The 24,976-nt window shown below is 38.4% G+C and overlaps 1 protein-coding gene across 1 annotated transcript in view; it reads left to right on the top strand.

Annotated features, from left to right (window-relative positions):
* Positions 1-567: 567 nt before the first annotated feature.
* PCLO (piccolo presynaptic cytomatrix protein) overlaps positions 568-24,976 on the top strand; it is a gene marked incomplete at both ends in the record, with an annotated part of 318,827 nt that continues 294,418 nt past the window's right edge. Inside the window, 3 exons of the mRNA XM_079538014.1 lie at positions 568-797; positions 6,590-7,829; positions 19,125-20,522. Coding sequence (XP_079394140.1) covers positions 568-797; positions 6,590-7,829; positions 19,125-20,522 — 2,868 coding nt within the window. The remainder of the gene's footprint in view (positions 798-6,589; positions 7,830-19,124; positions 20,523-24,976) is intronic.

Here is a 24,976-nt window from a genome sequence, read left to right as displayed (position 1 = left end):
GCCTGTGGATAAAGCTGACGAAAGTGATGGATACATTGAAGTACACTTCAGTGTATCTATGGGCAAGGAGCCTGGCAGGCAGGAGCAACAGGCTGGCAGGGACACGTCAACGTAGAAGTAAGCATAAAGCCTGCTATGTGGCGTATAAGACGCCTGCGGGGTCGGCACCCTCCCACAGCCCGCGCTCTGAGCAGACCGCTGCTGAGGGCGGCGGTGGCTTTAAAGGCCGCGGCGCGGGGCAGGGTGGGGCGTGGTGTGCGCGGTGTGCGCGCGGGGGGAGCCGCCCGGAGCATGCGCTGCGTGGGGCGGTGGAGTGCGGCGCGGTGCGCGGGTGGTGGCGCCGCTCCTCCCTGGCAGTAGGCATCGAGCCCGGCCCCGCCGCGCCTCTTCCTCCTTTTCCTCCTGCTGTTGCTTTTGCTCCTACCGCTGCTGCTGCTGCTGCTGCCGCCGCCGCCGCCGCCGCCGCGCGGGGCCGTGGTGGCGGCCGCGGAGCTTTGAGCACTAGCCGAAGAGCGTGGCCCTCCGCCTGCTTTGCTGCCGAGGGGAGAGCGGGCAGCCGCGGCGGCCATGGGCAACGAGGCGAGCTTGGAAGGAGGCGAAGGGCTCGAAGGGGCGGCGGCGGCCGGGGATGGCGGCGGCTCCGCGGCCCCTTCGCAGAGCCTGGTGCCGGCCGGCGTGGAGGCGGATCTGAGCCAGCTGAGCGAGGAGGAGAGGAGGCAGATCGCCGCTGTCATGTCAAGGGCGCAGGGGCTGCCCAGAGGGAACCTCGCCGGCGCGGAGCCGCCTCCCATGCAAAGGCACGCACGGAAAATCGCCCTTCTCCCGCTTTTCCCTTCCCCCTTTCTCCGTCTCCTCGCGGTGGGGCGCGGTGCGATCCGGGCCCGCGGCATCGGCCCCACGTTCTGCTGGCGGAGGGAGGGAGGCAGCGAGGGAGGGAAGGGGGCGGCTGCACGAGCGCTCGGATGGAGCCCACACTCCGCTGCTTTTCACACTCCGCTGCTTTTCGCACTCCGCTGGTTTCTAATAATATCGACGTTGGTATCTAACAATATTCGGTGGGCTGCGCCCTCTCCCCTCCCGTCGGCACCGTTCTGTGTCTGGGTAGGGGGAGATGTGCGGGCAGCGTTTGGGTTTTCTGGATGTATGCGTGCCTCAGGGAGTCGGGTTGCCCCACAGCTCAGGGAGCAGACAGGAGAGTTCTCCTGATGGGTTTTGTAAGCATCTCTCTACGGGAAAGGGGGTTCTTGTTGAATCTTTCAAAGCTTTTGGGCATAATGCATTTGCTATCCATTAGTCCTCCAGTTCTTAACCTCTGCATCTCTCATTTGGCTTCATTAAATAGTCATGGATTGAGGACTGTACCAGTCATTCTTTTCCCCTTTATTTTCCCTCTGCTTTTCTTGAGGGGGAAAGGAAGGCAGGAGAACAGGTTTAAATTGATTGCTGCAGAATTCGGCGATCTGGGTGCCGGTGACTTTCCCTTATTATGCATCTGCGAAGACTAGGTCGTTCCCTTCCCCTCTCCGTCCTTATCACCGGGTTAATGCGCTGCCCGAGGTGCAACAAGCTGGCTCGGGTTGTGATGCCCGATGCTGCCCTTCCCCGCCCAGTTCCCGCAGCTCGGCCCGTGCCGCTGTCCGTGGTCCTGAACTAGCTGCCTTCTCGTGCTCCGGGCCCGGCGTCTCGCCCTCTGTCTTTGCGGCTGGATGGGCTGTTTGTCGAGAGGGGGTTATGGAGCAACCTCCTTTGCCGTGCAAAACCGTTCTTGTCGAGCCTGTCTAACATCAGGTTTAGATAAATGAATTTTAGATGATAATTCAGGTTAGTGGAATCATGATCATTGTTGGATAAAGTACTGAAGTAACCGGGATTATACCTAACATTAATATTTATATTTTAGTTGGGAATCAAGTCATCTTGCATATTAAGCAGGTGATAAAACTATGTAGAATTTAATTTTCTGTGTATTTCCGGGCTTTGCCCAGCTTCCATAGACGTTAGTAGGCTGAAAAAAAAAAAAAAAAAAAAAAAAAAAATCTTACAGATCAGTTCTGTTGAAACAAAGCTTAAAATTTTCTTCTGTATACAGATTAGGTATAAAGACAAAGGTTTTTTTTTTTTTTTTTTTTTTTTTTTTTTTTTTTTTTTTTTCTCCCAACACTAATATTCCAAAATAAATATCCCTGGGGAACTATAGAATAGGCTAAAATGTGAATATTTCTGCATTTGTGAATTTCTACTTTCCTACAAACACTTTTTATCATATTGGAAACTCTTTGCCTCATATTAGTGCACTGTACTTTCAATCTCTACTTAAAATGTACCATCATTAATGTACCATTCTTTCTATTTAAAGTAAAGACAGTTTGTATTTGTGAACTACTGCCTCTTTGCTTTTTGGCAAAATTGGCATTTTAACTCCTAAGTCAGTGCAGTAGCCTGTCATCTAGCTTCCCTTGGGGATTTGTAGTGATTTCTATCATAGTATCTTCGTGCCTGTTATAATGTAATGAGGTTACTGCTTGTCTCTGCTCTTATGACTTCACTTGCATGTCTTGTATACTTGTCTTTGCTGCTGGAATTTGCTAGTAATGTTGGGAGTGATTACTAAGAACTTGATTAAACCACTTGGAGTCCGGTCTTTTAACTCAAATAATAACTCAAATAAAGAATTAACCTGCTGAAGCTTAGATTCCCTAGCTACAAACTTTTTTTTTAAAGTCTGCATGGACAGTGCTTCTTTAACAGTGGCCTACAAGTGCTGTTGCCAACAGTTGTTTTTTTTTTTTTTTTTTTTTTTTTTTTAAGTGTGGCTATGCCAATCCAAACATTAAGTGATTGAAGTAGTGATCAAAAGAGGAATTTAAAAAAAAAAAAAAAAAAAAAAAGGATATTAAAACATCTAATTTATATAACCACGTATTTTGCCAGTGTCTCTAATAGGTTGTCTCGTGGTTTTTTGTTTGTTTGTTTGTTTGTTTTTAATTCTTCTTTCCCATCTTGTTAACTGGATTTTTAAAATTTTAATATTATGTGTTATTCAGTTTACCTGAGATACTGATAATTATTTTCTATTTTAAACGCTTCCTGTCCTCTGCCAAAGTGAATTCTTAGTGTGGGTGATTTTTTTTCAATATTTTATTCTATTGATTCCAGGCACATTTTGTAATGCTTAGTACCTATAGAAGCCATTCCATTCTATTGCCCATCTTCAAGAGAAAAAAAAAAAGTCTAGTTAGTTCAGGAAGTGTAGTTTAGGTTGATTTTTTTTGTTTTTTTTTTTTTTTTTAAATTAATTTGTATGTTTGTTGTTTGTTCTGCCGTCATTGAATGGTCTTGTAACTATGTCTGTGTCCACAAGTTCCACTTGTTCCACGTCATCTGCAAGGAACAAGTGACCAGACTGAATATATGAACCATCTAATGCAACTGTTTTTATTTTGAGTAGATCACTGTTGTGTTGTTTGTTTCAATTCTTTAAGTTGCTTACACTGTACAATAACAAAAAGTCTGATGTATTTGGAGAGAAAATTCTGAGAAGCCCTTATTGAATGTCACGCTTCTAAAAAAAACAGTCTGACATAATTTCCAACAGAAACTTGTATTTTTGTTAATGATATCATTTTTTAAACTCAGTAAAACAAAATAAGTTTCCAGGGCTATGCATAAGCTTGTACATATCTTGTGTGAAGTAATTTTACTTCTCTTTAAAATTGTTTATACCAGTGAGTGCTTCTAGGACATGTCTTTTAAAACAGTTTTATGGTTATGGCATAAGGAACTGGACCAATAGTCTTCTGCTGAAGCTTTAGCTTAACTGCAAATTAAGCTTTGATTTGCCTATAAAACTCATTTAAATGAATAAAGATGAGCTCTGTGAATCAAGGCCAAATGAGGAGAAACATAGCGATGAAAATGAAGGAATTAGGTGAGGAAGAATAAGATGAGTTTGTTTGTTGGATTTGGACTAATGGTGATTTCTTTTTTTATGGATCAGAAGGTTTAAAAAAAAACCAAAAACTTCTGAAATATATATATATATATTTTTTTTTTCTAGAGAATTTCTAATTTTGCAGTTTCATTAAAATTGTTCAGTGTCTGTCATTGAGCTGCCTGTTGGTTGTAAAACAGTATTAGAAAACAAGGCTTCAATTTCTGACTACCTAAAACTAAAGAGATTAAGTCCTGGCTTTTGACAGAGGTAATGTTTCTCAGGAAGCTTGTCTTTTCAAAGCTTTTTCTTCCATTAGTTAAGCACGCTCTGTCTCCATCACTTAGAAATACTGCTATGTAGAAAAGCAAGACAAGTCTGTTCTGGAGAATACAGCAGCACCAGATTTTTTTTTTTTTTTTTTTTAATTCAGTAGATTCATGGGTTGTAATCTCATTTTAAGTTCTGACATCTGAACAAGTGGAAATTTATGGATCACATTATTTTGATAAAAATGAAAGCTGAATGAGAACTCCATGCCAATAGGAAGTGACAGTTATTTATTCTTGTTAGTGTCCTAGTTCAATTTTTATAAACAGTTATTTTCTTCTTCCACTTTCACTTGTAAGGTTTGGCTGTGGTTCCATGTTTCCTGACCTGAATTTATTAAAACTGTTGATTAAATACTGTTGATCCTTTTCCATTTTTTTTTTTCTCCTGTCTGTTTTGCATTGCTGACTGATTCGTTCCAGCAATTCCAGATGTGAATGCTGGAAGTGTACCAGAGTACTACTGATACAATAGTTGAAATGATTTCACTTAGCAAGTAGTACTTATTCAGATAAGTCTAGAGTGCTTATCTAAATTGCAAGAAAAAAAAAAAAAAGACAGACCTGCCTGGCTTCTAATTAAACTTTACAGTTGTATTCTCTACATAGCAAAAATGCCAAATGTCTAGTGGAATTAAATTATCACTGGACTTCTGTGAATTATCCTCATCATGAATAATGAACTAACAATCTTTTACTATTGTCAGTGGAAATACACCTTCTCCATTTCTCGAGTTGCACATTGAGATTGTAAACTTCTCTGATTTAAGGCCAAGAATTTTTCAAGAAGTAGAAAAGAGTAAATGGAGGTATGGAAATCTGAAAATACAATTCCATGTGAAAATTTTTAATTTTCAAAAAACAAACAAGAACAAACGAACAAAAAAACCAACCAAACAAACAAAAAAAAAACACCCTAAAAGAACCAAACACCAAACAAACATAAGAGATTATGATCAAATCACATGAGAGAATTAACAATTGTAGAAATTGCTACTACTTAGCCATTAGTATTTTACCATTATTAGGTAGGCAATGAAAACTCAAAATATTAATCATCAGTAATAATAAGTCCATTGTAACATTAACAGTGTAAAATACAGTCTTCACTGTATCCAGTATATATCATTGTGTAGCCTTCTGCTAAAAATCTTAATAGAAATAATAACAATAATAAAAAGTTACTGCACAGTTTGCTCATGGAATGGAATTAAATCTAAAAAAGTGATTGTTTTGGTATGAACACCCCAAAAGAAATGTACTGTCTTCAAAAACAAGTTCACAGTTAAGTGGATCTCTCAAAGTGAAAACTGAAAATTTTATAGTTGCAACACTGAAGGAATAACATATCTTCCAGCAAAAAGCACAGTGATAGCAGTGAATAGAATATTTTACTACATCCTGTGGCAACAGCACTGCATGCACTATGATGTCCTCAAGCTGCAATTGAGTATAGCAACAAATAGAATACCTTGCTGCATATAACAATGTGATCTTGACTTTGGTTCCTATTTTCTTAGCCTTCTTTTATCCTTTATGAAAACAAAGCAAAGTGTAACTGTTAAAAAATAGTTTTATTATTGATGGGCAATGTGAATTTTTGGAGTGATGCTGGGAGGATCTTTGATAGCTCTATTTGAAAAAAGAAAGCTTTGATACATACTCTGTGTACTGTCATCTGTTTCATCTGGTTGGAATATTCTGAGTAATGAGTGGATAGGTGGTAGTGAAAATATTTCCCTGCCAAAAACAGAGAAAAAGAACCTGCCTACTTCTGAGTGTACCTGGATTTTTAGGAGTTTTAATCCTTGCTGTATAATACATTGTAAATATATCAAAACTTTGCACAAATAGCCAGAATCTAAGTACATAAGCAGTTACTAATATGTGTGTTTTTTTGTGTGTATGTCTCTGCTTTGATCTGCTAATTTTCCAACATGTTTCTTTTGGTTGTCTTTGTCTCCCCACGTTTGTATCCCAAGGGCTGGAGTGGAAAGTTAATAGTTTGGATTTAGGTGAAATAGGAGTTCGGAATTCTTCATCATTCTGAAGAGAAAATTATCTGGTTAAACACAGTTGCTGTATGAGATTATTTTCTAAGTCAGTCTGTGAATTAATACTTGCGTAAGCCCTTAAAGAACAATAATTTTTATTTAAATACTTATTATATGCAATATGTTGTAAATCTTGGAATTGGAGATGCTTGAGCACCTGAGGATCTTCACATTGTTACCTAACCATTTCTAGGGGCACAGATGCAGATTATTTTAACTATTTTTTTTCCCCAATAGCTTGCGTTGTTTTAATTTATTTCACTTCTTTTCTGCAGGCATCCTGATCTTGATACAACCCACCATCCAAGGCAAGCAGGTAAGCCTCCAGATCCAGGACCAGGTTTAAGTAAAAGCAGAACAGTAGATGTGCTGAAGACAGAACAACGAGCACCTGGACGGAGTCCCTCGTCTATAAGTCTAAGGGAATCAAAGTCCAGGACTGATTTTAAAGAAGATCAGAAGCCAAGTATGATGCCCAGTTTTCTTTCAGAAGCCAATCCATTGAGCGCAGTCACTTCAGTTGTGAATAAATTCAATCCTTTTGATTTGATATCAGATTCAGATGCAGCCCATGAAGAAGTTGGTAGGAAACAAAAGGTTACCCAGAAAGAGCAAGGGAAACCTGAGGACCAGAGGGGTCTTGCAAATCATTCATCTCAACAACAGTCTCCAAAGCTAGTTCGTCAACAAGGACCTGTCAAACCTACCCCTCAGCAAACTGAGTCTTCCAAACCAGTGCCTCAGCAGCAGCAACCTGGGGAACCAAAGCAAGTTCAGAAACCAGGCCCAAGTCACCCAGGAGACTCTAAGGTTGAACAAACGAAACAACCACCTCAGCCACGTGGACCACAGAAATCTCAACTCCAACAATCAGAACCAACAAAGCCTGGTCAGCAACAAACTTCTGCAAAAACTTCAGCAGGCCCAACAAAGCCATTGCCACAGCAACCAGATAGTGCTAAAACATCATCCCAGGCACCACCTCCCACAAAACCATCATCACAACAGTCAGGACCTGTAAAACAACCATCTCAACAGCCGGCAAGGCAAGGAGGTCCTGTGAAGCCATCTGCCCAGCAAGCAGGGCCTCCTAAACAGCAACCTGGATCTGAAAAGCCAACTGCTCAGCAGACAGGACCTGCAAAACAACCACTGCAGCCTGGACCTGGGAAGCCACCTCTGCAGCAAACAGGGCCTGTGAAACAAGCACCACCACAGGCAGGGCCCACAAAACCATCTTCTCAGACTGCAGGTGCCACAAAATCCTTAGCGCAACAACAAGGACTTACCAAGCCACCAGGCCAGCAACCAGGGTCTGAAAAGCCCTCGCAGCAAAAGCAAGACAGCACAGCCCAGCCTGTGGAATCCACCCCAAAGAAAACCTTTTGTCCTCTTTGCACTACCACTGAGCTGCTGCTGCACACACCAGAGAAGGCCAATTACAACACATGCACACAGTGTCATACTGTAGTCTGCAGTCTGTGTGGATTTAATCCTAACCCTCATATTACAGAGGTGAGTAACTTTTAAACTGATGTTCATTACCAGAGCACAAAATTAAGTTTCCCTTCATTATGCCGAAACATCAGATTTGCTACAGTGTATTATAATGACCATTTAAGGCCTTAATGAGTTCAGAGAAATAATCATGCTATTCAGGAAAATGCCTACAAGAGGGGATCACAGAATCAAAGGGGTTGTAAGGGATCTCAAGAGATCATCAAGTCCAATCCCTTCACTAAAGCAGGTACCTTACAATAGGTTGCACAGATGGGCATCCAGATGGGTCCTGAATACCTCCATAGAAAGAGACTCCGCAATCTCTCTGGGCAACCTGCTCCAGTGCTGTCACCCTTACTGTAAAAAGATGAAAAAGAATGTAATGGTACAATGAAAAGGAAGGTCACTGTTTGTATAGTATTCAGGAATATGTTCTCGTTTTTTTTTCATATAAAAACAGGGAACACTACTGTGAATTCTTAAAAATTTTGCTTGATTTTACATTAATTCTTTTCTTTGTTTAAAATCAGACAATAGTCATGTGCTAATACATTCTAAATACATAAAGTACTAAAAAGTAAAATATGTAAATAACTAAATAAACAATTGAATATGAAAATGACTACGTTCATAGGTCCACTGTGGGTTTCAGAAAAGGACTTGGGGTGGATTTGCTTTGTAACTACATTGGTGTTCATTAGCTGAAAGCCTGAGTTATGAAGTTTGACTCTGTGATACTCAGGTTACTTCATTCTTGTGTGATGCTAAGGGATCTCTGTGGACTATTTCTAACTTTGATTACTATTCTAGCTGTAATTATGTAGCATAGAAATGGTGTAGAAACCAATATTAGTACTTTAAATGAACTCGCCTTAGCCTGATATATTTGCACTGGCTTGATTTATGTGCCCATACATATATATGGACTTTACTTGCTGTGCACAGGAATAAGACTTCATATGAAGATCTGATATCTTATTTCTTGAATGTCCGCTTATACATCCTGATACTCTAATTTTCATTTTGTGATACAGGTTTTTTCTGTTTGCTTTGTTTTTCCCCAATAACAGGAATTTTATGAGTTTATAGAAATTGACCTGATGGTAAAGACTAAGTAGTTATAAAGCAGCCAGAAGGGGGGCTTTGGGGAGTTTGCTTTTGCCTTCTGTTCAGCTAAATTAATACCCAAACAGATGGCAATAGGAAGAAGAGTACAGACATTATTTTCAGTCTGACAAGTATCCCTAGATTTCAAATCACAGAATTGAAGCATCACTAAGGTTACTGGGGGCCAGAGGTTGTGTAGTCCAACTTCCTGCTAAAAACAGATCACCTAAAGCAGATAGTTTGGGAGTGTGTCCTGTCCAGTTTTGAGTATTTGTAAGGATGGAGACTGCACACCTTCACGGCACTTCTTGTTTGATGTGTTCTGCAGTGATTTAAGAATACTACTGTTGTGTTAGATTGCATTTCAGTGTATGTTTATTAGTGATGTTTTTAGGTTGGTGTCTGGTAACAAAGAGGTAGTTTTCCATGGCTGGTAATTATTTGTTGATTTGTTGTTAAAACTGTCAAAGTTAAACCTGAAAGATTCAGATAGCACACTGAATTGTTTAGCAATGTATTCTCTTCTTGGAATTTAGTGAAATTCAGAATTGAGATTGCAGATCTACTGGACTGTGACAGAGATGTCTTGAACAGCCCAGTGCAGAAATGTCAGAGCAGCTGCAAACAGACTTAGAGATTGTATTATCAATTATATGTGATATAGGAGGAAAAAATACCCATATTATCTTAAACCTGAAACTCTACTGCCCAGCATATCATTCTGGAGAAAGTGGAAAAAAAGATTTATTATGTTATGAATAAGTAATGTTACCACATTGCAGAGGAACTTTTTTAAAGAAAGCAATGTTTTTTAGACCAAAATTTCTTAGATTTATTTCTGGATGCTGATTTCTATTTCCTCAGTGATTTCTTGTGGTCTCTCAGAGCTCTGAGCTCAGCTTCTTTCAGGAACTTCAGATGTTCTGTGGAAATGATTGACATGATTGACAAGTTTGGTATGTTTAAGTGAAGTGGATCTGAAGAAAGAGAAAGAAAGGGTGTTTATGTAAGAAGATCTCAAAGTAAATTCTGTGAAGCTACTAGTTTTTGAAGTGGATATTCTGTGTGTGAAATTCAGGGCTATAAAACAATAAAGACAGCTGCATTTAAGACTAACTGATTACATACATATGTAAAAGCAAATTTGCATTTCATATTACACATTGAAATAAACACAGGATATGCATTTATTTCATGATGAAAGCATTTTAGTAAATGGAGGTATTGGACATCTAATTTATTCAGCTATTACTTCTAATCTCCTAACTCCCACTCAGATTCTTCTCATTTGCTAAGCTTTGCACCACCAGCTGTCTTGGTGAAACTTCCTTGTGGGTGTCCTGCTCCTATCTTCAGTGAAGTGCAATGAAAATCACATCTGACTGTGTTATTGAACAGTTGGAGCGAAGTAATAGGACCTGTTCTGGCCGATAAGAAAATTTGAATCGCTTCATCTGCAAAGGTTCCTGCTTGAAATATTCTCAAACGTTTCTCCATTGAATATTTAGATTTATTAACAAAAATTTGTTCTTTATAATTCACACATTTCTTCCTGTCTAGCACAAAACCCATAATTTTGTCTTAGCTGTCAATTCTCTTGACTATGGTGTCTTCTCTTTTGGTTACTCTTTGAATCCTTCTGAAATGTTACTGAACAAAAGTCTTTCTCTTTCTCACACAGTTACTGACTTTATCTTCTCTTACTGTTACATTTTGACTTACCCTGCTATCTTTTTTGCCAAGTTTCATGATTCTGTAATTCTGTGTTGTTGCCCTTTCCATGCCCTTTTTAGCTTCTATTTTTATTGTTTTTGTCTTTCTGTCTTAGAACAATACTTTCAAAGCAGAGGTGAGAGAATAAAAGGCATTTATTTAGAGAAAGATTGACATTACATCTTTTTGACATTTTCCTCTATACAGCTGCTTGAACTACCACCTTAAATTCCTTGACATCTTATAAGTTTTACAGGGTAGTTTTGTCTTTGCAACTAGCAGAGTGGATTAATTTTCCAAAGTAAATCTTTTGAAGTTTCTATATTCAGTATATGGAATATACCAGCTGATTCTGGTAGGAATAGAGTAAGGTTTACAAACTCTCTCAGAAAATATTTGCATGCATTGCCAAACCATTGTGGAAAATGCTGAGGTTTTTTTTGTATTTGTATTCACCTTTTTCATTGTCTGTATAAGATGCAGTAGTACATGCACTAGGTCTCTTTTTACTCATTAGGGAGAACTATGGAACTCTGAGCAGAAAGTGATACTTTACTGCCACAAGGTCAGATCCTTTGAACCATTTTTCTGAACCATCTGACATTGCTGTCCCCCTAGGGAAGAGGAATAGACTGTATCTTGGTTTTGCACAGCAGTCCAGAGAGAAAATACGCCATACATAATGTGTTCAGTAACATCTCACTAATCTGTCTAGGTATTTGTACCTCACTCATCACCATGGCACGAGTGCCTAGCAACAGTTGCATAAAGTACTGGGGAAAATTATATAAACAGGTTTATTGATTGGTACTCTGTGCCTTTTTTCTTTTATGTACGTCAGAAACTTGTGGAAGGTGTGTTAATTTTATTACATGATGATAATTTTTAATTAAAAAAAAATCTGTTTTCCTAAAATCATTCCTATCAGCTATTAGCATCAGAAGCCAGCACTAAATTTAAAGGGATTCAGTTGAGTAGATGATCTGAATCAGGAGTAGGCTTTCTGAAATGAACAGGGCCATCTGAGAGACTATCCATTCGGTTAAACATTTGTTTTCTGATGAAGCTAGGCAAAAAAAGCACAAAGTGTTACAGATAAACCTAAGTGACCAGTGCATATGTTTGATGACTGAGGTAGGTTTTAAATTGTGAACAAGTAAGAATCATAGAATAACCCAAATTGGAAGGGACTGATAAGGATCTTAGAGTCCAACTCCTGGCTCCATCTAGGACCACCCAAATTTCTAAACCATACGTCTGAAGTGTTGTCCAAATGCTTCTTGAACTCTGGTAGCTTGGTTGCATGTTCATTGCCTTGGGGAGTATTGGTGTCATCCTAGCTAATGGCTTCTGGAAGACTCCCACAATGACTTTATTTGCTTGTCCCTTCATCCTTACCCACAGGATGAAGTATCATCACTAACTGCAACCTCTGTACAGACAAGCCTGTCCCTCATGAACTGCCTTGCTTACACTGCCTGATTTTGGACCACATAGAATGTTTCACTGGTCTTGCTCCCTCTCTGTCTCCCCATTTCTCCTTCCCCCATTTCAACATGAAGTATGAAAACATTTTTTTTGTTTGTTTCTTGAGTGGAGGGGAAGTGATGGTGTCAATATTTTTCTCCTTTCAGTAGAGCTAGGAAATTTCCCTATCAGTTGATCCAGGTACTACACCCTTGATATTTTCCTTTTTCTTTCTGAAGCCATTTTTATGTACAATCCTACTGCATCCATTGGTAACTTAAGAGTATAATAATTTGGTTCAGATGCTCACAATTATTTTTGGTATCTGTTTTTATTAATGTGCTCCATCTCCAAGTATCCTAAGCAGTAGTAAATGCTTGGACATGAAATGTGTTCAGGAACTAAAGAGAATTTACACAGATGGGCATTCATTTTCCTCAGTTATTATTATTAGCGTTTACAGGGAAATGAATATGTAATAATTTAAAGCACTACATAAGGAGTATGTCTGTTATTCCTGTGGTGAATTCAGATGAATTTTGCTTATACTTATAACAGAAATAAGAAAAATGACTGTGCTAAATCTTTGCAGATAACATGATAGTGAAGAAAGTTACTGTTTGAATTCACATATTTCATGCGGTTTAGTCTAGGCACAGCTGTGTTGTAGTAGGGTGTATGAACCAGGATGCAACATGGCCTGGAAATGAGATATAAACAGAAAGGCATTTGCTGTGACTTTGAATAGAAGCAGGTCACAAAGTATAAAGTTTTTTTGTTTTTTTTTTTTAATGTTTTGTTTTGAAAAGAGAAAATAACTTCTCAAATTATTAATTTAGATATCCACTCCTAACTATTGCAAAGTAAAGCTAGAGGTATTCTGTAAAAGAGGATGGAGTTTAGTCTGGATTCACATTGATCAGAGGGTAGATTCAGACAAGCTTTGTTTAGTTGTAGTCTTTTAAAGATTATAAAAATTTGGCATATGTTTGAGTGAAATACTTGTGTTGCTTCAAAGAGTACTACTGACACTGCAATTTTGGGGATGAAATGAAGTTGATATCATTCTTGTACTTCTGTCCCTAGAACAGAATACTGTGTGTGGAATACTCTTAAACATACCCCCACATAATTTCTCTTTGAGAATACTGCTTGCTTACATTGCTGTTTTGTATTTATGATTAGGTGTATTAATGGTGTTGATGCCATGGTTGTTTTTTGTTGTTATTTTAGGAAAGAGTCAGAACATAGGAAGAAGCACACAGCTACATAGGACAAATATTTCATCCATGTTTTTTCAGCTTGACAATGTTCCACAATATATTGCAGTGCTTCCTCACTAGCCCAGATAACTGTCCTGTCCAGTTTTTAACACAAGTAAATAATAAATTAATCTGCATAGCTAAAGATGTCAACTGCAGTGAGCCATCTGCACCAGGATTACTGTTGCTCAGCAACTGTAATTTACTACTATGTTAGGCCATGTGATGTGGGGATGCTGTTTGCTGGGTAATCACTGGGCAGGAAGCATGGCCCAACCCTGCTCCCAGCAGACAGTATAATCCCCACTCAGATCCCCGCTGTACGCCCTCAGATCATTCTGCAGCATAGATGAACTTTGTTAACCTTCTCTTTGCTGCACTCCTGAATTGCAGTTCTATTCTTTGCTTATCATTTATGTATTTCTATTATATTGAATCTAGATGCAATTAATGAAAGTAATCAGCACTTATTGCAGTGATGAGTGATGCGGTGCCTGAACTGCATTAAAACTTTTTTCTTGTTTGATGCGTCAGGTGGCTTAAACACATGCTTGACTGTAAAAACTCACTTTCAGAGATTTTGAAATACTGGTGTTAAAAAAAAAACTGTCCAAAGGATTATGTTGGCTACTTTATGGTTCTAACTACATAGGCCATAGAATAATAGTTCTCCAAACACCCATACTTCATATACAAACCATAGCTTTTTGCATTAGTAATTTAAGCAGAATATCAGAGTATGATAGGATTGTGATAACTGCGTAATACAATTCATCTACATTTTAGAACAACTTTGAGTTGAAAGTAACATTTAAAATGGTCTTTGAAAATGACTAATTTTTAAAAGTTTGTTTGAACATTGGCTTAGGTGCATGCAACAGTGTTCATAACCACTACTGCAGTTTGTGGAACTGATACCTGAGGAACGTGCTGCAGATGAACCTAGCACTGTTTTTGTCAGCATTTTGAGTTGGTGTTTCTTCGTAAGCTTCTCAGTCACCTCTTACAGCTGGTATCTGAAAGGAAGATAAATATTTATTTTTCAGTGATTAACTCTTGCCTCCAGTGAGTATAAGTTGCATAATATACAATAGTTACATACAACTACATAACATAACAACACAACATACATAACAACATAAACATACAAATGTTTATTTCACCATGATTATTGTGAGTTGCTGAGATCTTATGGAGGGATGGTGTAGAAGGAGACCTTTTCTTTCCAGAATTGCTCAGTCTTGCTTAGAAGACCTTTCCAGTTGTATGCTGAAATACAAATTTATGTTGTTTTGTGGTAGCAGCTGCTTTTTGTTCAGAACAGGATCTTCTGGTCTAGTTTCTTCTCTCTTACAGTATTCTTCTGCCTCACTTGAAGCTGCATAAAGTCATGGGCTCAAGTGTTTTCATTTTTCATGTTTTTCAAATCATCTTGTCAAAAATGTCTGCTGAGAGCCAAATCTGGATTCCTTACTTTCCTTCTCTCTGAAGTTGTCAGGTACCAAATAAGCTGATATGTTTCCAGACTAGAAGCATAATTTTGTTATAAAGAATTGGGGCAGATTTGAGCACTGTAAACAAAGTCCCTTTCCATCTTCTTGCCAGTGTGAAACCTCTATAAATCTTTGTGTTTCTGTGGTGATGTAAAGAGATCTTAATATTTTATGCATATTTTAGAGTTTCTTTTTATAGTGTCAGGTGGTCAGTTTAAATGATAATGAGATGCGTTGCCTTAGAACTCAGCTCTGTTCTGCAAAACAACTGTTAAAATGGCTTCCAAGAGCTTCATATGGATAGTGGCCAGTAATTTTTATATAAAGTGTGTACAAAAAAAAATCTCCCTCTCATTGTATATGTGGAATCTTTGAATCAAGCTGGATTCTCTTCCTCCCCTAGGTCGTCTGCAAGAAAAGAAACTGAGCATGCCAATCAATGTACTTGCACTCTGACAGTTTTCACATTGTTTTTGCTTATGTTTTGTAGTTAGAACAAATCTGAACACTTTAGCAGAAGGGAGTAGGCTCCAGTTAGTAAAATATCATTAATAAATTCATTTGCTGCTCCCAACCAGTAAAACAAAGCTTTTAAAATTTTTAGATGTTATGGATGATAATGCATGAAATATATATTAGCAACTTGTTTGTTGTTTTGAGAGCACATAGCTTCCACATCACTGAGCTGGAAAGCAAGGAAGCACTTTCTGTATTCAGTGTTTTAAATCTGAAAAAAAAATGCAATGTGAAGTTTGTCACATTTGCAATCCTAGTCATGACACTTGATGGCATGGTTCTCAGGGTGAAGGAAATTACTAATGGATTTCTTCTGAAAGAGAACACCCCACCTAAAGTATAAAAATAGGCAGCATAGAATTCTCAGCATCAAAGGATAATCTCTTTTGTAAGTAGACAGGAATAACAAAAGCTTGTGTGTTTTGTTTTGTCATGGAAAGTTTTGCCTTTTAATTCTAGGTAGAGAGATGAGAAATACATAGAAAGAACTGCTGTCCAGTGAGACCTTTACGGATAGATAAGCATTAGTACTTTACTAAGTTTTACTAAGTTTTGCATCAAGCACAATAACCCTCAAAGTCAATCTGTGTTTAACAGGCCTGCTCCTGTTGAAGTTTGTAAAAATCTCTGTAATTGCAGTAGAGGACAGGCTGGTGTTTGTTACAAAAAAGTATCATGTAGTGCACTTCATTCTAAAGTGCACCTGCAGCTCCAGTCACAGAACTAAAATCTGTACAGGTTTGTATGTTGGAGGTGTTGTGTATAAGCTATTATGAGGGGTTTGGCACTTAATTCCTCCCACTGAGATGCATGGGGGGAGTTCTGTATCTAAACTAGAAAGATTTAAGAAAAAATAATACAGTGGAGTAAAACTTCCTACATTTTCCATTTGGAAGCCCAGCTATGATAATAATGAAATCATTTTAACTTTTAAAGGCTTCATTTTTAATACTGAGTGTGTTTGCATAAATGTGCATACAGATATATTAAGACAAAACAAATAGCAACAACAACAAAACATTTTAGAGGTTGCAAGTTTTGTCTTCTGCACAAATTTTGTTGAAAAATGTAGCGCAGAATTTATTTTTGTTTAGACTCCAGTTAGATGTTATGGTGAGATTGATCTGTTGAAACCTAAATGCTTGTAAATGTGTCTGAATTTGATCACTTTAAACATAAGAAATATTCAGACTACTTCTTCTGTAGCCTCACTCAAACCTGCAGCTATTTTTGAGTCTTTGAAGGTTTCACAGCGACTTAAAATCAAATTTACTGGAAGACTCAGCTTCTGAGTGGGAGCAGATAGCTACCTGTTAACCCATGGTTTCACTGAAAAATGGAACAGAACACACAGAATATATTTAATACTCAGAAAGGACTGGCTCTTACCTTAGAGTTAGAGTCTTACCTTAGAGTGCAGCACTTTCATTTAAAAAGCGAACAAACAAAAAAAAAAAACAGGCAAACAAACAACAAAAACCCACAAGTAGAGATGGCAGAAAGAAGCGAGGGAACAGTAGCAGCTCTAAGCCTCTCGTAACATCAAGTTCTTCCCTTCAAATACAAGAGAATCACTATGCAAAATGCACTGTCAGATATCAGTAAAAGATCTGTGGTTAATGGGAAAAGACTTGCTTTGCTCAGGTACATTAAAAAATTCTCATGGAGTCTTCTTTTTGCACTGTGGAGTCCACCACCCTAATACAGAAAACGTGAGCCACCCTATCAAAGCCAGAACTCTTTGACAGCCAACGTGGATATTCAGAATTGGTGACTTGAGTCTGGTCTTTAATTAAAACTAAACCTTCAAGAAAACGCTAAAGAAGACATCCAGAAATTGTAGCAAAATCTATATAATTAAATTAGATTATTGATGTCTAAAATCAGCTCTTTTAATTAAGACTTACGACTGCTGAAATTCTCCCTTGGACAGAGGGTTTGTTTGGGAACTGACCACCAATCAAACAACATCAGTGTTGAGCTAAATGTCATCATTGCTTAGGTCCTCTGTGCAGTTGCGAATTCCTTCAGCAGTTCAGAGCAGAGCTGAAACAAGTGCTGCAGTTTTGTTTCATTTGGCTTTACCTTTTAACATCAATTTGCTGTCTGGGTTGCACGTAGATAAGAAAACTGTTAAAACAATTGTAAAAAAAAAAAAAAATGTACTGAGAATGGAAGATAAAAGCAGTATTATTATGAATAGTGGCTTAATTACTGTAAACTTGCAGCTGGGGCCAGAATTGTGCATCTCTGTGAATCTGTTAGTATTAGTGAGCTCATTCAGAGTGTGTATATACCATGTTTATCAGAATAATTGGAGTAACTGTTTTAGGGAACTATATCCAAATGTTCATTAATTTTTGCTGCTGAAAAATGTCAGGCTGGTAAGACATGACAAAAGAATGAATGTATGCCTCATTCCATTCCATCACACATTTTTTCCTATGAACTCTGATATTACACAGACAAAATACATCTTATATATATAGTCTCCAAATTCATCCTATGTTATGGGAGAGATTTCAGACCAGAGTAAGAAACAGGATCCAGAAATCTTCACCCTTAGGGGCAAAGTCTTCTGTGTTCTCCTAATTGCAGCTTTCCTCTGTTCTAATGGTGCATGCAAATATCATAGCTGGTACGCTGAATTTCATATACAGACTAAAGAACAGAAGTAGGGCTGCAGATGAGTGGATTAGGTATCTACTTGCAGGCCCATGGGACTCCATGCCATATTGAATGGCATTTTTGCTGCCTATAAAGTTTCTGCTAGCAATGGAAGATGTGGAAAATAGCACGTGATACTTCCTGGCCACGTGTTGCTTTAACATGTTTGATGCTTCCTCAGATTGTGAGACTATGCAAACGCAAAGGAAGGGTTGGCTATCTAGGGATTTTTTTTACTTTTGTTTTTTATTTATATATTTTAATTTTATTTTTTATTTTTGGTATTAAGTAGAAAATAGGCATCCCTCTCATATAATGCATTTTGGGAAAGAGAAAAATAATCCCAGTAACCCCTAGGAACTTCTAATTACAAATGAATTTTGGGAAAAATCATTATGATTCCCAACATCAGTGCTTTGACAAAGCCCCTTACTGATTCTAAATGAAGGCTTGCCCTCTGAAACTGGTGGTAAAATGTGGGTGTCTATCACATATAGTGTCTATTAACTCACTTCTGTGCCTAATTCACTGGATACGCGTACATTGCTAATATGGGTGCCTGTAATAAATTACCAAAACCATAAGCTATGTGGAGAGCTTGATAGTTGCACACTTAAAGATAATTATGCATTTTCTTTGTTTTAATTAGGATTATTGTTTGCTATCAGCAGACTTGACTTGTCAAACTATTTTAGCAGAATCTGGCTCTTCTTTCTTTTTCCTCTTCTGGCAAATCATTGCTGTAAATGACTCACTGCTGGGCCCCGTGAAATTTCAGAGTATTTTTTCATTCTGCTAGGTTTTAATCCACTGGTATTAAACTGTGTGTAAACTGAATGGGAAGTCATTAGAAGCATGGGCTGTATGATTGCTCAAATCACAGGGATGTGAAGAATAACAGAAAAGAAACAGCTGAGCATTTTAATTGCAAAACAGTTTTAGTAGTAATATTTCTCCCTTTTTAAAGAAAATTCTGAAATATTGCAACAAGCTATGCATTAATATAAGCCATTAATATGTTCACTTTATTAACATTGTCTTAGCTTAATTATAATACCTTTAAAATTATTATTTTTTTCTTGCAGATTAAAGAATGGCTCTGTTTAAATTGCCAGATGCAAAGAGCATTAGGTGGGGACCTAGCATCAGGTCTCGGTCCTGGGCCACAGTTGCCTCCACCCAAACAGAAGACATCAATTCCAGCTTCAACAGCTAAACCTTCCCCTCAGTCACAGCCAGGTCAAAAGAAGGATGGTTCCCCAAAACCTGATCCTTTGCAGCAAGCAGACTCTAAAAAGCCTGTACCACAGAAAAAGCAACCATCCATGCCTGAGTCTCCTCCTGTAAAATCAAAGCAAACCTACGCTGAGCCTTCTGACACCGGCCAGCAAATGGATTCTACTCCAAAGTCTGATCAGGCCAAACCAATGCAGGCTGAAGAGAAGCAAAACCAACCCAGCATACAGAAGCCTACAACGGATACTGTGCCTACCTCTGCAGCACCGGGCATGAAGCAGGATTTGGCAGATCCCCGGCTTCCATCAGCTCAACAGAAAGTGACAGATTCCCCAAAGCCAGAGACTACCAAGCCACCAGCAGACACACATCCAGCTGGGGACAAACCAGATTCTAAACCACTTCCACAAGTGTCTCGGCAGAAATCAGATCCCAAGCTTGCATCTCAGTCTGGGGCTAAATCAGATGCTAAAGCTCAGAAGCCCGTTGAGCCAGCACAGGTGAAAGATGATCCTAAGAAGGTACAAACAAAGCCAGCCCCAAAACCTGACACCAAACCAACTCCCAAAGGCCCTCAGGCAGGGACAGGTCCCAGACCTATGTCAGCACAGACAGCAGCTCAACCTCAGCAGCCTCAGAAAACTCCTGAGCAATCCAGGCGTTTCAGCCTTAATCTTGGAGGCATCACTGATGCTCCTAAGCCTCAGCCTACAACACCACAGGAAACAGTTACTGGGAAACTTTTTGGTTTTGGAGCTTCAATCTTCAGCCAGGCCTCAAGTTTAATTTCCACAGCTGGTCAGCCAGGCTCACAGACATCAGGCCCCACTCCACCTGCTGCAAAGCAGTCCCAGCCTTCTTCACAGCCTCCAGCCTCTCAGGCACCTCCCAAAGAGGCCACTCAGGCTCAGCCCCTTCCAAAAGCTGCTCCCACAAAGAAAGAAACCAAGCCTGTGGCAAGTGAAAAATTGGAACCAATGACTGTGGATAGCACTTTAACGACTAAGGGATCTGATTTAGAGAAGAAAACTAGTTTGGCTAAAGATAGCAAGTCTCAGGCTGCTGAAGCTAAGAAACCTGCTGAGCCAGAACAGGAAAAAGCCAGCCAGCCTAAGGTGTCCTGTCCCCTTTGTAAAACTGGACTAAATATTGGTTCTAAGGATCCTCCCAACTTTAATACATGTACGGAGTGCAAGAAAGTTGTGTGTAACCTTTGTGGATTTAACCCAATGCCACACATAGCTGAGGTAAGGCGATACAGTCTGTATTTACTGTGTTTCTGTCAGCAAGTTCCCTGTGCTGGGGTGTCGGTTCTTTAGCTGTTGATTTGTTAAGGAAAAATTTAAATGTTTATTCTGTGGCGTTTTAAAATTAAATATCTGCATTGTATGAAATGTGGTCTGCAGTCAGAGTTCCAGTGAGTTTTTTGCATATTAATAGAGTGTGGTGTGGCTGGTTGATAGTTTTTGATAAGGAATGAGCAGATAGTTTATTATCCAATCTAAAATTGGTTCTACTATTGTACAGCAAACTTCTGTACTTTCTAGTCCATCATGTGATAAAGTGTCTTTGTATTGCTTCAGTATTTTATGTTAACACGTATGCTTCCTCATTAAATCCACGTTCCTGATTCAGGCGATTGCAGAATGAAGGAATATATTAGTGCTTAGTTATTCCCCTTCTTCCCCAGTTTGATAGGCTTGCTCAGTTAACCTCATTCTGTCTCTGGAGACTTTGTATACGCTATTGTGCTCATTAAGAAGGTTACCGGTGTGGTTAAATGTGTAAGGTTCTGAAGTTGCTTCATTCATTGAGGACTGAGAATTTGAAGGTGCCTTTTCCATGGTTGCTCAAGAGAGATCCAGCAGGGCCAACTTCTGTTTACGGAATTAAGCTTATTTTCAACAGATTACTCAGATTCTGTTTTTACCCTCCTTCCTTTATTTCTTATAATTGTTTTTATAAATGTTGAGGGGACTGGAAAATTTATACTGGCTTAATGGAAAGATGGAGGCTTTCTGTATGAAGTTGGTGACTTGACAAATGCAGATAACGTAAAAATATTTGTAATTTAAATTTGTAAGTTGGTCTGTGTGGCTCATGGGAAAAGTAGCTATTGGTGTTGTTTTTGAAATCTGAATGAATGAATTAGAAATACTCCCTGGGCTAAAGGTTATAACATCTCTGCCCTAAGGTGAGAGCAAATTCTGGGGAGAAATAAGCAGTATTTTCCCTTCTACTTCTGTTGTACATTCGCTTTTTTGTTGGATTAATTTCTTGAATGTGGAAAGGTGTATCAGTGGAAAGATGTTTTTCCTACCATAGTAAGAACATTTTATCTATCTCAAAAATATGTTGATTACTGTCCAAAGTAGTCATTTAGGTCACAAACAAAGGTCTGAAAATGCAAAAAGATATAGTGACTGAAAGACAGGATTCCATTAAATTGTTGCTTCTGCCATGAAAACCATCAAATGCACACAAATTCTTACATCACTGTCCAACGTTTTGCTCCCTGTGCGCACACACTCTCCATCTTAGGTTTTAAATACAAAAAAATGCATGCATACACAGAATACCACAGAAACCAGATGTGTACATTCTGGTGAAATGTGCAGAAATGACAACTATGCGAGTCCTCGTACATGAGTTGACTTCCTTAGCATTGATTTAGGCTTGATGGTGTTGGGACAGCGTTGTTGTTTGCAGATTTCTCTTCTGTGTATTTCTGCTAGAGATGAGAAAGGTGGTCTTCTGTTTCCTTTCTCCAATGCCTGTTATTACCAGAGGATTCTTCCCGTTTCAACTTTTTGGAATAATAATGTTTTTCTGTACTCTGACTTCCTTAGCCCTTTCTTTTCCTTATTTTTTTTTCTTTCCTTGTTGCATTTTCTTCTTTCTTGTACTACAAATTTCCACCCCTGTCCACAGTTTTCATTCTTCTTTTTCTGATGATTTTCACTAAAAATTGGTAAACCTCTCTTCTTTGAGAGCAACTTGCTTGGCTGAGGACAGCTTGACTTTCATTTCATGTAGATAGGAGAAGAAGGAGCTCATCCTCTCCTCCCCCACATGATCTGTGCAAATAATGTATTTTATGTCAGAGAGCAACACTATCCATACATGCATTGCATATGGTATATGGCTGTTGTATAACATAATGATGACCAAATATTTTATGCTCACTAGCATACTCTTATCCTTCAGAAAACTATTTTCTTATGTGTTGAATACGGTCTTGGAGGCTTAAATTTACTTGTTATTTTTGGAGACTTAGGAAGGATAAATAGAAATGTTTTTTTGAAAACATTTGGTTTGGTCTGGTCTGGTTTTATGCTTAATTTTTTTATTCCTATTTTCTGAATTCAAAGAGAAAAATTGTTATAGGTTGTGTTCCTTCCTGGTCCCAGAATGTGTACAAATGTAATGGGTGCTTTATAGTCTTGTTGTAGAGTCACAGCTAAATCACAGTGATTGTAACAGCTGCTTATATATCGTCTATATATTGTTACCTTAGTAACAGCTGAAAACAGGATGGATTTTATTGAGTGTGTGTTGGTCCAAAGCTTGTCACTAACAAAGCTTGTATTGAGCTGTATAGAAAGAATCAGTCTGACTCAGCATGGAGACATGTGTTTCATGGATGGATGCAGAGGAGAATCTATACTCCGTGGTCACTTCTACCTGAGGAACTTCTGTTCTCTAGGCAGTGCATGGTTGTGCTGCAGACAAGGCTGCAAGTACTTTAAAGCAGAGAATGCGCTTTGTTATAATGAGTTACCTGCTCTTGCTTGTATATAACTTTAACTTGCAAAATTTCTTTAGTCCATTGCAAACAGACTTTTGATAGCCTCTCTTCTGCAGGAAATAAGAGAACTAGACTTTTACCTGATCTAAACAATATGCTATTTACTTCAGTGAAATTGCATTGGTTTGTGCGAGCTGAGAATTAAGCTAGAATACTTTTACCAAAAAGGAGCCGATTGTTCCTTTTCCCTCTGATTTGTTGCTCCAACAGTCAAATAGTTATTTACTTAAATGCAATTTATCCATGAAGCAAAAAGCTTCAGATGATTAAATAAATGACACTTGATAGATTTCAGACCCATAGGACCATGTTGTGCTCTAATGCATTAACAGACTCCTTATTCTGCTGTTTGCTCAACAGGGAGGAGCACTGTTTACCAGCTCTGTAATTAGCTTTCCAGCTCAGGTAGTTGGAAGCAGCTCTATTTTTAGTAACCAAGCACAGGATCACAACTGCAGAAGCTAGAAATGAATTGTGTGACAACGACCATTTTGTGCATTTAAAACTCAGTGAAGCTGTTTAGAATACTGAACAGGAGTGAGATGGTTGCCTATAATGTAATTAAGTATGTTGAGACACCAGGGTCAGGAATATAGAACCTGTGATGAGTTAATGTATAATTAAAAAAAAAAAAGGGAGAGAAGGATTTAAAACTGAGCTACAGGAAAACTGAGAAATCCAAATCCATAGAATCGTTTTGGGCAACAAGAAAGAACAGCATCTTAAGAGTCATATATTATGAACAGAGAGAGCTCAAAATGTAATGTTTATATGTGAGTATGCTAATGGATCTAATCTAATAGAACTGCCAAGGGAACTACAGAAGTGCTTTTTAGTCTACTGATCGCTATAAAATTATGTGGAAGAGTACTTGGGAGTGTAAAATATTTCATGTTCAAAATAACTTATTAGGGCTATAGAAAGGAAAGAATTATTTCAGATGAAGGACAGGGAGGAGTTGGGAAGGGTAGAAAAGGCATAGTATCCCAGATTTAAAGAGGATTTTGTGTTTGAAGATGTTATCTGTCAGAGATATAATCAGAACAGGTAATATAAACAATGTTATGTAGTGAGTGATGTTTCTTAATGTTCATGGCAGTGAACATTCTCTGTATGAAACTTGTTCATGTGATCTATAAACAATGACCATGATGAAACCTTTTCCAATCTATATTCTTGGATTGTTAAAATGAAAATTATATATATATTTAACCCACAAAAAGAATTTGGGGTTCTTTTCTGATTACTTCCCACTGTTACTTATTAGACCAAACTGAGTAAATATGTATTTTTTTGTCTTCACAAATACCATGGAGAGAGGAAAAAGCAAAAAATATTAAACTCATTTTCTAAGAACAGTATTGTTACTAATCTCAATGGCTTAATCAGCTTAAAAATAGTACTTTGTTCTCCCAGTAAGAACATTTAGAGTTAACAGTAAGTACGCAGGTCACTCCAAAAGCAATGTCTTTTTATTCTCCTGGAAACTGCAACAGATATAAAACCACAACAGTACTATTTAGTAGTGCAAATTCTCAGCTACAAAACTCTATTTCAACATAGTCACCATCAGTAGCTATGCATTTTTGCCAGCAATGAACAAGAGAATGTATGCCATGCTCATAAAATAAATAATAAATAACTAAATAAAAATCTGTGGAGGTGCCCCACTGTCACCACTGCAGAAATGCACCATCCAATGCCTCATTGTGCACACATCCACTCATTGGTCTCCATAAGCATTCAGCAATAAACATCTGGGTGCAATTGTTTCTGCATGGAGGAATTCAGTTACACACTGTTGCTTCATACACACTTCCATGTCTAATGCCGTTTTGTCAGTCTGCCCCTTTGTTGCTGTCTGTCACACTACAACAGAATGTAATGGAATAG

Source organism: Tetrao urogallus (genome assembly GCF_951394365.1).
Source record: "Tetrao urogallus genome assembly, chromosome: 1".
Taxonomy (NCBI): Eukaryota; Metazoa; Chordata; class Aves; order Galliformes; family Phasianidae; genus Tetrao; species Tetrao urogallus.
This window is presented reverse-complemented; position numbering and strand designations above follow the sequence as displayed.